The sequence below is a fragment of the Corvus brachyrhynchos genome, unplaced genomic scaffold, assembly GCF_000691975.1.
Source record: "Corvus brachyrhynchos isolate BGI_N302 unplaced genomic scaffold, ASM69197v1 scaffold200, whole genome shotgun sequence".
Lineage (NCBI taxonomy): Eukaryota > Metazoa > Chordata > Aves > Passeriformes > Corvidae > Corvus > Corvus brachyrhynchos.
In genome coordinates, this window is record NW_008236184.1 from 3,160,968 (window position 1) to 3,176,610 (window position 15,643).

Genomic DNA, 15,643 nt, shown 5'->3' on the forward strand with positions numbered 1-15,643 from the left:
TTTGTGTTCCCTGCGCGGGCAGAAGGACCCTTGGTCCCGTGACTGGAACAGTTCCTCAGCAGAGCTCCGGCCATGCGGCTGGAGAAATAAACATCTCTCTGAAACAGCTATCAAGAATCCGTCTGTCCATATATATTTCCTTTCCACGGGACTCCTGGTTTGATATATGCGTGTTGCAGGATCCCCACTGCAACATGCCTGGGTTATTTTGTTGGTAGCATACTTGGATAATAACTTTCACTCTGAAGGTCATCTCTGTTGGTCATGGCTTTTAGATGAAGACTCTTAACTCTGATGTACTCGACTTGTCTGAGTTACTTTTTGTGTAAGGAATTGGTGATGTAACTATAATATTCTTTCAATTTCATCATTGTGCGGAAAAACAAAAATACAGAAAGAAAATCAAGACTAAAATTGGAATGGCTGAAGTTTCAACAACTTCATGATCTGTATTTGCACAAATATTTATACAAAATTTAGGAGAATACCAAATGAAATTATGAAGCAAGCTAATGGTTGTCACAGGTATGAATTTGTATAGTGTCAGTTATTTTAAAACACTTCAGTTATGTTGCTTGAATGAAACTCCTGTTGTCATACGAGCAAGGTGTTTCATAGAAAGATTAGTCATAGGATTTGCATTAAAGTATGTAGTGTTGCAATTTGAACCCAATCATTCAATGAGGAGAGCTGTTTACATAGTTGTTCATGTAATTCTACCAGTTTGAGTATTTTTATTAGATGTTGTTGCCCATCTTATTTTTTGAGTTTCAGTTGAAACACTGATTAGCTCACCTACATTTACATTTTTTAAATCTTAAGTGTCTTCAATGAAAGTAAAATAAGTGATAGCTGTTTTCATCTGTTCTGCTTCACGGTACTGTGAAGTAAAATAGTTGCATTTTTCCTAACCTGCTCGAGTGTCTTCTGAAGGACTGGGAACAAGTGTATAGTCCAAGTCAGCATTTTAGAATTATGTGTTTAAGTCTCACATGCTTTCTGGCTTAAGTCTTGTAAATTTAGCTACTTAGATCAAAAACATCTAAATAATCTTGGCTTAAAATATCCTTCTAGGCTGTGGTCTAATTCTTGTACAGTAAAAACATTTTCTACAAATAAATTTTGCAAGGTCTGCAAATTGTTTGCACAAAAATGTTGTTTCGAAGGACTTTTTTTAGTGCTCTTGTAGCTGAAGCTCAAAGTCAATTTACCATCTTTTTTTATTCACTTTAGACAATTCAACCTTCGAATGAAGAGAGATACATCTCTTTTTAGTGATGACTTCAAAGTAGAAATATCGAACCAAGTAATTGATTATGATACCTCCCATATTTACACTGGACACATTTATGGTAAGTGTAACACTTTGAAGTGGATGAAAGCAGTTTTAAACAGGAATTTTCCAATAGTACATGGAGAAATTTAATATCTGTATGATTAGATTATGGTTAAACTTTAATAATGCATCTAACATATTTAAACTCCTATCTGTATATATGAGTCACACTTAACAAATGAGTATTTTATCTAATAATTTTCATACCCATAAAACTTGAATTTCAACTCTGTTTATAAACATACTCTTAATGGAAGTCTGATGCATTGAAAAAAAAAAAAGGAAAAAGTTGTATGCATTGGATAAAAAAGAAATTAAGTGCCATTCTTAGTTTAAAGGAAAAAAGGGAATATAGAGTTACCATCATTAAGGGTAATATACCTGATTTCACTAAATATGAAAGATAAAATTGATTAAAAATGAAGAAGAATTACAGAATGAAAAGCAGATGGAAAGAAGAAATGGATTAAAATTTACTCTGCCCCTCTTTCTACTGTTCTGTTTTCCAGAAGATCTTTCTTAGTGATCTTCTGTTTGAAGTCTTGAAGTGAGCATTTTCAACTTTGAAAAGTAATAAACACAGTTAGGGCTTCATGTGCATCTTAGCTGACTTATTTACCAGTTATTTTGAGTAGGTCAGAAGGCTTTTTGATAGTGGGATTCTGAACTTTCCTTAATGGAAGCGTATATAAACACTGTTTTAGCAGAATGGTCTTTCGTTCTTTGTGGGAAAGGCTGTTGAGATGCTGCATGTTGTAGCAGTCAGTGATTAAACTTTGACAGTTGTACTTTTCCCTGATCAGGACTGCTTCAAATACAAGTTCACTGTCTGCCAGGTTTAAACCTAACAACAGTTTTAAGAGGATTATGCTTGAAGAGAAAAATGGATGTCTTGAATATAGGAAAGTCTTTCTTTAAAAGCTTTCAAAGTTCCATATATACTCTGATTTTACTATTTATTTTATATTTCTGATTGTATGAACAGATGTATAAGGACAGGATTTCACAATAGAATTACATGTTGTGTACGTAACAGCTTTAAAATACAGAGTTGAATTCCTTATATGCTTTTTAAACATGTCATTTATGTGCCTGATTGGGAAGCTACTGAACTTGGTGACTGTGATTTTGCTGTAACTGTTTCTCTTACTGATGGATAATCTTAGTCTTAAAAAATCAGACATGTCTTTGTTAGCCAGAATCTTATTACCCAGAATTCATGCGGATTTTTAGCAGTTGGGAACTGGTACATGATTAGGATAATTATACAAGTACCTTGTGTTAGCAGTGAGCTTAACACCTTGGGTAGTGTGATGTTTGAAGTTTGCTCAGGGCTGAAAGCTTTTTGAAGGGTATAAAAAAACTAATGCACTTTGTCCCTTAACAGGTGAGCAGGGAAGTTTTACTCATGGGTCTGTTATTGATGGAAAATTTGAAGGATTCATCCAAACTCACAGTGGGACCTTTTATATTGAGCCAGCAGAGAGATACATAAAGGACAGAAACCTACCATTCCACTCTGTCATTTATCATGAAGATGATATCAGTGAGTACTTCCATTTTGTGCTACAGATGAAATATTTTTTTTTATTAAATGTCAAGACCTGTAAGCCATTTGTAAGCATCAAATGAGACTTTGGCTTGTGTATGACACCGTGAATCATGCTGTCCTCAAGTGATTCATATGCAGTTATGGTGTGAGAGGGATTTATAGCAAACCAAAGTGAGTCTTCTTTATTCTGCCATTTTAAGAAATACTTAGCAGTCAGGCTTAAGAGTGCAAGCAGTACATTTCCTACCCAATGGATACTTTGAAAATACATTCTTAAAACGATCTATACTAATTGCTCTTCCATGTGATCTGGAAAATAAAAGATACTAGAAGTTCAAGTCACTAAATGATTACCTATATCTCGCGAGGGTGACATTTGTGTGAAATAAAAGCTTCCCTTGCGTGTGTCTGTCACATGTGCCTTCAGAGAGCTCTTTAGAAGAGGTGGTAGCACCCAGTATGTCCCATTTTACACAATAGCTGATGGAAGTGTACAGAGAATAGTACTTAAATTTGACAACTATAGCCCCAGAAATCTAGCTTTAGTGGCAAATGCTCAGAAGGATGAAAAAGTACCATGAAATACTTCTACATCTTCAGAACTGATGCACCAGAGTTCACCGACACTCTACCTGCCTATTTATGTATGATCAGTCTTCACATGTAATACAAATCAGTTTTGTTTGATGCTTAAGTTATACTGAACCTCAAAAGTACTGCAAAAAAGTTTGATCCCAAGTCTAAATTCTTCCAAGTAGATGTTGGCAGAGAGTCAGTTTAACTTTTGGTTATTGAAGCTAATAAACTGTCTTTCCAGCTAACTGCAGGACTCCAATCTTGCTTAAAAATCAATTTAAACCATAACTTCATTTAAAAACATGTCCCATCAGGCCATTGTGCAAACCCTAGAAGACTTGAGTTTGAAATCTCATTTGCAATTGGATGAGGAGGCTTGGATTAGATCATTTGAAATGACTTGAACCACTCTGATAATGATATATGTATAAATCATTTTCAAAGTATGTCATAATGAGACTGCATTGTGAAAAGTAGTGTTGAAGAATAGGAAGTTAGATGAGGAAAATTTCTCACTGTGATTTGGATTTGTATGTTATAATTTTCTCGGTGCTGTAAGCCACTGAAAGGACAGGGTTATTGCATATTGCTTTCCTTGATTACTTCTCTTGTGTGAATGCAGTGAAGAGAAGTGATCTTTCTCTACTAAAAACTCAGCAAATTTGGGTGGGTTTTTGTTTTACTTTCAATGGCAGTGTGCTGTCTGTGAGTATATTAAAATTGCTGTGAGCTAGCAAATATGTTTGTCCTTCCTGTTATCTCATTCTGTAAATATGATTACTAACCCAAAATCAGATAGAATTTCCATAATGTTAAAGAGCTTGTGAATGAAAGCGTTTACTGGATTTGTGAACAGTATCTGTTTTCTGACTTCTGATCCTGTGAACAGTATCTGTGCGTCAGCGTTTTCGGCCAGCAAACAGGATGGGGAGTCTGGACAGGCATTCCAAGAGCCTTGTATTGTTTTATTCCATTATCAATCTCACATAGAGTTGAGACAGAGGTGGTACGAAGCTCACGCTGTCACAGGCATCCCAAAACTTCCTTGTTACAAAGCATTCTTAAAAGCTTTTTAGCCAATAGCATGCTTCTAAAATTTACAGACAACTATTTTAACCAATCTTCAGTAACGCATCTGTTGTACACAATACTTGCTTGTTATGCCTTAGATAATAATGCACAATATTCCATTATTAGGCTTAAACTTATCTATCTTGCTAAGCATATTTTTTGCAACTTCAAAACATATCTCAGCCAAACCTAGAAACTCTAACCATTGTTTTAATGTCTTTGCTTGCTATATAATTGTATCCTCTTCTATCTTCAAGTTTTCGCAGCTAGAGCTGATTCCTAAATTCTTTTGCTTCATTTCTAAAATCTGCTTTTTTCTCACACCTAAAAGCTTTTCCACCTTTTTGTGCTTCCCACGAGTGTGTATTTTCCTGGTGCTCACAAGACCCATACTTGAGAATAACTTTACAGGATTGCATTCCATATTTTTGATTATCAGAGAAGCTGCAGCGTGAGCTTCATTTTCATCCCTGCAGAGCATTGCTGGTCAGTTCACCGGGGGGAAGTCAGTTCAAAGGGGAGAAGGCAGTTTTCCCTGTCAGCTGCAGTGGGAGTATTACTGGCTTTGCTCCTGTAGCAGGAGAGTAGTGGGGGAAAAGTAATAAAAAAGTTACAAAAGTCTGGCATGAAACTCTGAGATACATCTTTCATAACATTGCTGTGAATAATTCACACATACTTCTGAGTTTTGTGTTGGATCTTACAGGTCTCACTGAACAGTTTGCTTCACAGTAGTGGGAATATTGGACTTCCACTTATGTAGGACTTTGTGTAAATAAGTCACTGTCAGCTTCATAAAGGGTTTTATTAACTAACCCTGTTGTTCAAAAAAGGGGGAGGAGGAAAGGAAGAGATGTAAGGCAGTGATGTGCCCAGTTTTCAAAGGTTGAGACAAGGAAGAAGATTGTCTTGTGTCCCAGTTCCTTGTGCTGTAAATAGTGACTAAAAATATTCTTCACTGTTATCGAATACTGACAGAAATAGAACTGTGCCTTAAAGAAGCAGATAAATTGATTTTATGAGAGTTACTACTGCTGTTTTGTAGGAGTGATCTCTGTTGGAAAAGTAAATGGATTGCTTTGGAAACTGGAAAAAGTAATGATGAAATGGTTTCTTACTAATATCTTATTAAGGTGAATGGGAGCAGGATATGTCGGGGTGTTTTTAATTATTCAGGTGATGGTATTTTGGCTTACATTGTTTTTCCTCTTGAGTCTAGTGCATCAAAACCATCAGTTAGAAACAAAATCATATTATCAGAGGGCATGGTCTAAATCTATTCCAGTGAGCCACATTAAAGCAGCAATACAGTATGGCTTCCAAATCACCGAGTGAGTGAGCATTGCTGCTTGCTCAGCAGGGTTGAAAATAGCCCATCCTGGTGCGAAGTCTGAGCAGCACTATTTAAAAATCCATCACTCCTGTTGGTTTCTGCCAGTGCAGTCTGATGTGCATGTGTTCTGATTGTATAGTGTCACTTTAGTCATAGGGATCATAGATGCTGCTAGGATTTCTGTTGTCTGAAATATCTGGAGTATAGAACTACTTCTGTCTCTTTCTGAAGAGTGCTTTTGAAGCTAAATTATTTTTGTCTTTCATGAGACCTATTTTTGCATTGAACTACAGCTCTAAAAAACCCCAACAACTCAAAAAAGCTAAGATTTATAGTAGATTTGTTGTTAATTTGTTGTTACTGCTCTAGTCTAAAGCCAGCTCTTGTGAAATAGTCAAACCACTACTATCTTACATAGGACAAAAGCAACAAAAATAATCACATTTCTAACTTGGGAGAGACTGAGGTAAAAAGTCATCTTTGCCTTAATTTGGGTATTTTTTTGGTCACCCATGTTTTCAGCCTTTTGAAACAATATGCTTTTTAGTGCTTTTCAGAAACCACAATGCAACATATGATTAGCATCTCAATGAGTTCTTTTTCAGTAGTTAAACAAAAGTTGTTTTGTAAATGGGGATTATATTGTCAACTTTATAAGGCAGCTTTTGTCTGTTACAGTGGATCTGGTGACCAGTGGAAGGCAGCCTTCTATTCATGACTTGAAACACAAGTTGAATGATTTTAGTTTCTAAACCAGTCTTGATCAAACTGTTTTATAATTTAGGGCTAGAAAGATGCAAATTGCTGTTTAGATTTAAGATATTTAGGAAACATTTCTTTAAGGCTGAGGATTTAATTTGAACTATATTTACTTTATTTAAATAATGTTTGCTTCAAGCGTATCCCTGACTTCATACTGTAAAATACAAAATCAGTATTTCATCAGAACAACAGGAAGATCCTGTTCAGACCTTCAGGAAAATTAACATGGTCACTTCATTCTTTATGGTCTTGGAAGAACCATACAACTAAGAACAGAAAGTGGTGTGGTTTGTAATTTTGCAAAGCCCTATCTGCTAAATGGACTGACCATTGCAGACTGTGTTATTAATGAGAACCTGGTTTCTTTTTCATCACATTGCAATGACAGTTGTCATAGGAGCACAGTGTTACAGAGTGCTGCAAATGAAATCTGTAATAAGGATTTTTTTTTTTTTGTATCTGCTTGCATTTGAATTTTATTCTGACAGTATTGCTTTTGCTAGTATTGGGAAAATCTCTGTGGCTGTTAAAGAATTGAGTTTTCCTCATTTGTAATGGAAGTTTGATGTCATCCTTGTCCCAGATGCCTAATCCAGTAATTATTAAGCAGTTCACCTAAATGCTTAACAGATCATACTATTTACTGATAATTAGAAGAAGAAAAACCAAATGTTCAGGAATGTCTTTGTGGAAGGTAGTACACTTTCTTAAAAGGAAAAAATCCTTATTTTGAGCATCTGGAGTTGTATATATCATTAAAAATCATCTGCTATCTAGTTAGAATAAGACATTGTTGTCAGAAAGCATGAAATGACAAGATTTTGTGGGTGGTTTTTAGATTTATTGTTACTATATTCTAGTCTTTATTATTTTTTAACATTCTGCCGGGATGTACAAAAACCAAAAATGGACAGTACTAGGAAAGAAAAAGTTGGGGGCTTTTTGCCTAATGATTTTTTCTAGTTAGAAGATGGAACCTGCTATTAACCTCTTCTGTAGCTCTCTTGGAAAATAGTCTTCTACTTTCTCTTCAACTCTGCATTCACTGTAAGCAATCAATTTGTGGTGAAGGCATGTTTTTTTCCTTTTCACTTCACAGGGTTGTGCTAGGGATAGGCTAAGAAGCTCTTGATCCCAAAGAGCTGGCAGAAGGCTGCACAGAAAGCTGGCACATCTCAGAACATTGGAAAGCTTCACAAGAACATGCATTAGACTTCTGTCTTGTGGGTCAAAACTGTCCAAGTCATCTGGCACCATGTAGTTCTTGCTTAGCTTCAGAAATTTAAAAATGGAACTGCTGCAGGGAATGATGGAATAGGAAGTCTCAAAAGATGAAGAGGGAATGGTGCCTTCACAGTTTGGGGGCAGTTCAGCATTTAGCAAATGAAAATTTAATACGCAGCTTTCCCCGTAAGTTAGAAATGGTTCCAAAGTGAACTATCCTGTATTACCTGTCTCCTGTGATTAGCAGGGAGGTTTCAAATCTGTCCGTGGGGGATTTGTCTTTTCCAGCACATACAAAACCTCGGCAATTGCTATTGCAGACTGTTTTGTGTTCAGTTTTTTGTAATTTTAACTGTCACGGCTTTAAAGTGTTTCTTACTAGATTGCTTTTGAAGTGAGAAATATTGGAATCGCAGGCAGTCAGTATAAAAAATTTGTTAAGGGATTTCCTAACATCTTCAGGAAACAAGATAGAGAGAAAAGACAGATTATTTTGTGTTATACACTGAGAGCATTTATTTCCAGTACTGTTCTGTCAGTTGTCATAATGCTTCGGAGTGGGGCTCCTGCAGGAGTTGCTTTCAGGGTACAGTGGTTTTCTGCAGGGGCAGTGTATGGTGGAAAGGCAGGATGGGCCCTGGGTAACCTGCTGTTGTTGCAGAGATAAAGTCAGTGGTGTGAAGCCAGGTCATAGGTAATGAAAATTTGCATTGGACTAAATACAGTAGAATTTTTTCATACTTGTTTGAGGAAAAAAGGGTGGTGGAGATGGAGAAGGGAAGGATCATATGTACAGTCCTTTGCTTGTAACTCCAATCTAGTGGTATTAAAGAGGATCCTGGAAAGTACAAGATGACTTCAACAGAGTAGTGCTTTTTGTTTAATATTGGTTGTGGCCAAGTCAGTGTTCCACTATTGTGCTGGAGCAAATTGGGTGAGGTGACTTGCACTAAGAGCATATTTTTTCTCTTTTTCGCTCCATTCTTCTGGCACTGTGCCAGGGCTAATTGTGCTGGGAGGAATGTGATGAGACAGCAGTTCAAAAATGGTATTTGGGTGGTGGTAGAAATTGAAATGAGGGAAACTAATATGCAGAAAGTCATGAAATAATCTTACCAGGTAAGCTGTATATTGACATAGTTTCGCAGTATCATGCAGTATGACTGCAGGAAACGGGCACAAGAGTCAAAGATAATTAAAGGCAGCTGTCAGATGAAACCATATCAGAGCCCATACTCCAAGGGAGCACATTTGCTGTGCTCCAGCTGCTGCCAAGCCTTGACTCCACAGCCTAGACTAGAGCTAGTCCAGGACAAAATCACCTGAAATGCATATAATGTGGGCATCAGGTCCTTGGTGCCTAGGCTTTACAAGTCTACTCTTACATGTCTGTTCTATTTACTCTGTGAGTTTGGATCCCCTCACCAAACAAAAATAAAAGACAAACAAACCAAACAACAACTCCCAAAAACCAGCAAATCTTGGTAAAGTTTGCACATTTCTGACAAAAGTGGCACTCGGTTGAGATGCTAAAACTGTGGTTTGCCCTACAGAAACTGACTTGTTAAGTTTTCAAATTTGTGGCTACAATAATCTGTATTCCATTATTTCTTACTTGGGCACCACTTTATGATGGAATCCAGTCTGCAGAGAAATTGAAGGGACAAGTATTCAGTACTTCTCATATTCAGAGGAAGCTTCTGCAAATACAGGTTACAAATCTGCAATAGGTACTGATAGTAAAACCTTAGCGTGTGTGTCTGAAGCACATTCCCTTATGCAACGAAGTCTGCACTGGCAGCTATTGCAACTATTATTGTTGTTGAACAGGTGATTGTAGGATATTCTCACTAGTTTGGATCTCCAGCATGTTTAACTAACATGTAGTGGTTAACTAAACCATGGTTCTATCCATTAGCGTATTCTATCCATTCCCTTCTTACGTATTGGTAGTTAAGTAGCATAATGTGAATACTTCCAAAAAATCTGTGGAAGATGAATAAAATAATAAAATCCTCTAAGAACTTTAGCAAGGTTTCTTAGCTCATTTACCAAGTAGCATAAAAAAACCCTTTCTCTTATCCAAGCAGTCTTTAGTACACTTGATCTTTAATAACTTTCCATTGTGATGTCATTTTTTGAAGGCTGCTTTTAGTTAAAGGAAGTGGGTACAGATGTGTAAATAAAAGCTCTCATTTTTATGTTAGACATTGCTCATTGTATTTTCTTGTGCTGCCTGAGAAAATAATGTTAAGAAGCAAATGTCACTTTTGTTCTGTTTGTAAAACTAAGAATGTCTTAGTAGAAATGTTTAATGAATAAAGGCTGCATAAACCTTAAATCTTCTAATGCTTCCCTCAAACCACATGCACAATATTGGACACAAACTGAATAAATTGCAGTGATGCAGCCGTATTTTGGACTTGTACTTGGAATTTGAAAACTCAACCTGGCCTTCCTCTTTTTAGAATATCCACATAAATATGGACCACAAGGAGGTTGTGCAGATCATTCAGTATTTGAAAGAATGCAGAAGTACCAGATGACTGGTATAGAAGAACCGACGACAGAGGTACAACAAAGGCTAATGGATTATGTTGATTAGTAGTTAGTGTGGTAACTTCCTATTTCTTGTATGTTGTCTCTTTTACTTTTGGTGAAACGTCATCCCTCCACATTGTGAGATACTTAAATTACTGCTGGAGGTTTCCTTTTACATAATTTTTCTAAATTCTTTTTCTCGTTGCTTTTGTAGCATAGATGTTCTACTTAGAGTCTTAATGAATCCTATGTGATCTCAAATTTTTCAACAATTAGAATTTTAGATGGATGTGGAAATCAAGCTTGAAATGAGGAATATACTTAATTGCAGTTGAGAAGGAAGAGTCTCAAGATCCCTTATCTCCAAGTAATACATTGGTTCTAAAGAGTAATAACTTCTAGATTTTTGGGTTATGTTAATGTAACACACTTGGGATATCTGAGTGATTTCAGTGGAAAGTTGAATGATATTGGTGGGAGGGTCTTCCTAACAACCCTGTAAGCTTGAAGGGGTTGCAGCACATTACAGATTGGCTGCTGTAAGAGGTAAGTGGAAGGAACTTGTGTACCTACGTAGAGTCCCACAGTGGGTTTGCCTTCAGGTTTGCACCACATATAATGAAATATTTTTTCCAACAGCAAGTTACTGAGTTTCTCTTAGACTGAGTTCTGAGCTGTTCCAAGTCTTGGCATAATTTTGTGGTGTCTGCTAAATATATATCAAGAAAACTGTGCAATATGGCTTGTCAAATAGCATTAGCAACTTAGTTTATTTATGTTGTGACTCCAGAAATTGTCAACATTAATGCACTTTTCAGCATTGGTAACAATAACATGCTTTTCCAAAAATTTGCTTGTAAAACTTCATGGAGAGAGAGAGGGCCATCAACCAGTGAGTACTGTAAGGCCAATGTGCTACCAGATACCGCTTTGACTAACCAGTGTTCCTTTAACTTCATGTTCAGTGTCCCATTTGTTCCATGCTGGAGTGCTTAAACATTTCTGTTTGCTGAGGTAGCTGACTAAGGTAATTACAATTTGAAATAACTGGTGATAGGGAAGGCGCAGTTAAGTCCCACCAGTGCTGATTTTTTTTCCTAATCTACCAACTGTTTGTTCATCTTAGAAAAGGATTATAAAAAAGAAAAATTCCAAAGATCACATGAATGAAAAAAATCTATGTAACATTAACTGCCTTTTGTAATATAAAATGAAATGCAGGGAGAGCTTTTGCTAAGATGACATACAAAGTATTTGAAAACTGAATATAATGTACTTAATTCAAGATTCATCAAACTTCGCAAATTAAAGAAAAAGAATGAAAATCTGTTTGTATTAGTGGAGTATGTTTATGAAAATTCATTGTTGTTTTTAGGTAATCTAGTTCAGCACATAGAGCTACAAAATTAATGTATTTCTTTCCTGTGCATGTGTAGAAGCCTGTTGAAGAGCCTAAGAAGGATGATCCACAGCTTTTGAGAAAAAAGCGTGCCACTCAGGCTGAAAAAAACACGTGTCAGCTGTACATCCAGACTGATCATTTGTTCTACAAGCATTATGGAACCAGGGAAGCTGTGATCGCACAGGTATTTCCAATCCTTTTGTTTTAAATCACCTGCTTTTACTTCGTGTAGTCCTGATAAATTTCATGTAACTTATCTGCATGTATTTTTGCTTATTTACTTTATAATCTCTTGTTTCATTTGTTAAAGTGGTCTTGACATAATTAAAACAGCATTTTTTTATTTTGCTAAAAAAATGCTGTTTCTGTGACAATAGTCCTGGGCACTTGTGCCTCCTTTAATGGCAGCTGTGGTGTGTTTAGCACCTGTGAGCAGGACTTGCAGTCTGACTGTTCTCAATTGTTACTCAGAAAAATATTTCCTGAAGAGTTCTGTCCTGTTTGACAGCCTGCCAAGCCTCTGTTTTAGCATTTGCATAGGCTTCCCTTTGAATTTTAGCTCAAAACACTGAGCTAATGATGCTGAGATCTATTCCTGTAGTATCTGGTGGAGTGGATGGTTAAAAAAGCAGGGGCAGCTAAAGGCAGATGCTTTTCATTTGTCAATATACTATTAACTGGGAAAAGGATCGATTTGATTTAGTGGTTTTGCTCATAATTTGCTAAAAATAAGCATGTTAATGTACTTTTCCTGAAGTCTGAATTTTCACTGCCACTTGCAGATCTGAATTTTACTATTTATTCATCACACTATGTAGGCAATTCGAGTAATATTTTTCAAAGCTCTGAAGTCACCTTCAAAATCAGCTTTTTAGTGTTAGCATTTCTGTGTGCTCTTAGAAAAGGTAAATGATTTGTTTTTCCACATTTGTGTTCTGCCAGAAATGAAAGAATAATTCTTACCAAGTAAATTTTTTTCTCCAAAAAAGAAATACAATGCTTTGAATATGATTTGAACTACAGTGTTGTCTTACCAAAGCAGTGAATAAACAGGTATCACAAACAGGTATCTGAAAGTTGATGGAATTATGTCTTTAAATAAAGGCAAATGGCAAAACCCCTTGGTGGTATCTGGCGTGGTGGTGATGCAGGTGCTGGTAGTGATTTATTTCCATCATGGGCCATCATTTAATTAAAAAGGCTTGTTAGAGTTCCTAGAGCACAAGATGATCTATTGGAACTGTAGGCCTTGCAGCTGTTGCTGTTTAAGATGAGCTATAGTGTAGCACACAGATCTTTGAACTGTAGATACTTTTGTTTTTGACAGATTTCCAGCCATGTTAAAGCGATTGACACAATTTACCAGTCAACAGATTTTTCAGGGATCCGTAACATCAGCTTCATGGTGAAACGAATCAGAGTAAGTTGTGTTGGAAATGTTTTCAGCTTCACTGATGCTGTTTGGAGGCTGTATTCTTCAGATGTCCTGGTCCTGTTCACTTATTGTTTTGTAACAGTTCTTTAGCACAAGTGTCTCTGCAGTAAATGATGCCCTAAACCATTTATTTGGTTTGGTTTTAGTGTTTATTGTCAAAAGCCCACTACTTCTGTTACTAAGCTGTGGTCACTTTTTCTATGGGAATCAACTTACTTTGTTTCAGCACTGTTGTTGTGTGGTGAATAGACTATTGCTACTGTCCAAGAACTTTATTACTAAAATAGAGAATGGCTATCCAGGTTGAGGCTTCCTTGTAAAAGTGATAATTTAGGAGGATAAATAGAAATTTTTGGGTACTGATGGAAAAGAAATAGAAGGAAATAAGACAATGGTGATGTACTACACAAATGCAATTCTTCGTTTATTGTTGCACTTTTTTTTCTAAATATTGGGATGGTAGCTTGTCAAGGCATGTAAATTTTAGACATCATCTTTAACTACGTAACATAGCAAGGTACTGACAACAGTAAGCCTCTTAACTGGCATGTGCAAGTGGAAATGAATCCTGTCTTACAGTTTGTTTCAATTTACTTTTAGATTAACACAACCGTAGATGAGAAGGACTCTTCCAATCCCTTTAGGTTTCCTAACATTGGTGTGGAAAAGTTTCTGGAACTGAACTCAGAACAGAATCATGATGATTATTGCTTGGCCTATGTGTTTACAGACCGTGATTTTGATGATGGAGTCCTTGGTCTGGCTTGGGTTGGAGCCCCTTCAGGTAATTCTATATGAGCCTTCAGTGCTATGAGATAAAAGTATCGTACGTAGGCACTAGGAGAAAGGTAGACTGTGTCTTTTAAACTGACAGTGAACACACAAAAATCTCCTAGCTTTTAACAATTTTGGTTGGAAGGTTTGATTTTTTTTTTTTTTTTTTTTTTAGTATATTGTGTCATTTCAATTCATCTTTCTGTACTTCTGATGAGCAGGATATGAACAATAAAGAAAAGCGTATTTATTTTGTTATACAAAGGTGATATTATTTGGATTGCTTTTTATTTATGGTAGGTATGAGTGACCAGTAAAGTGACAGATGAAACAAGTATTTCTGCTCTATATAAAGAGAGCTTACAACTATGCAGTTTAAATTTTGTAGTAGAACTACACTGCAGAACCTTTAGGTTTTCTAGGTAGTATTGAAAGAAATTTTTTTTTAAATCAGTGAGATCTTGTTCTGGGAGATAACAGAATAATTATTGTGTGACTCTTCTTGAACTGATTCTCATTAGTTTCAGTCTAGTTGTGTATTTTGGGTCTAAAGTATGTTCTTCAATGTAAAAAAATCTCAATCTATGAGACTTTGCAAGAGGCTGGATACCTTAGTGAGAACATTATTGAGAGCTTTAACAGAATTTGAGTAATGGTGGAAGAAACATGAAACTGTTCATAAAGGGTAAGAGATCAATAGACCCATGACTGCAGTATGTTAAAGGGACCTGTGTGGACTAACCTTAGTGACTATGGAAGAACCATAAGAAAAATAATGCCCAGATGGTGAATAGAAATGAGAAATTTGGTCTGTGATGACTTTTCTAGTGTATACACTGAGCAAGTACAGGATGAATTGGAATGTGCAGTCCCTAAACACTGCTTCCAAAGCTAAATTTAATTGAGAAAAACTATGGTCTGTGAGATTCTCATCCTTAACACACGTGCTGACATAGATTAAATGGGATATGTCACTAAATCGAAATTTTACTTCAGAAAGGAAAACTTCTTTAGAGTGATTTTTAGATACCCATTTGCATTAGCAATAGAATAGCTGAATTTTAGAACCTTAATAATGCTTCAGTAAAAACTCAAGTTATGGAAAAATTTGGTGAAATTAAAGTCAAAATTTTGGGAATTTACCAAACAGGAAATGTGATGCACTTGATTGCCAACCTTCTAAACATGGATCTCATTAACCAACACATCAGAAGCATTTTCAGCTTTAGTTTGTACTTTTCCTGACAATGATAGATGGGTAACGTTAGGCATTTTATATAAATGCTCTTGCTATGAGAGAGGATCTCTGCATTTACCATGGATTTTTTTACTCAGTGAAATCCAAATGGGATGTAGATTGAGGCTACTTCTATTGGACATTGCACCCTGCTAGTCTTGTACTACATGTGTGATGAAATAAGCTCTCATCCGTACAGTGAATGCCCAAAATAGTTCTCAAAAGCTATTCTAAACCAGCTAACTTCTTGTGTGAATGTATCCAATCACTGTTGAGAGCATTAGTGTGAAAAAATCAAATCTACTTTCAAGGTTGTGTTGATATTGATTATAGAGAACTCTTAGTCTGTAAACCTGCAGAGGCAAACTGTTTGTTGCTCTGGATGTTGGTAGGTAAGTAA

At 36.2% G+C, this 15,643-nt stretch overlaps 1 protein-coding gene across 1 annotated transcript in view; it reads left to right on the forward strand.

Annotated features, from left to right (window-relative positions):
• ADAM10 (ADAM metallopeptidase domain 10) overlaps positions 1-15,643 on the forward strand; it is a 39,006-nt gene that overhangs the window by 14,986 nt on the left and 8,377 nt on the right. Inside the window, 6 exon segments of the mRNA XM_017736837.1 lie at positions 1,234-1,352; positions 2,724-2,882; positions 10,323-10,426; positions 11,832-11,981; positions 13,125-13,217; positions 13,833-14,017. Coding sequence (XP_017592326.1) covers positions 1,234-1,352; positions 2,724-2,882; positions 10,323-10,426; positions 11,832-11,981; positions 13,125-13,217; positions 13,833-14,017 — 810 coding nt within the window.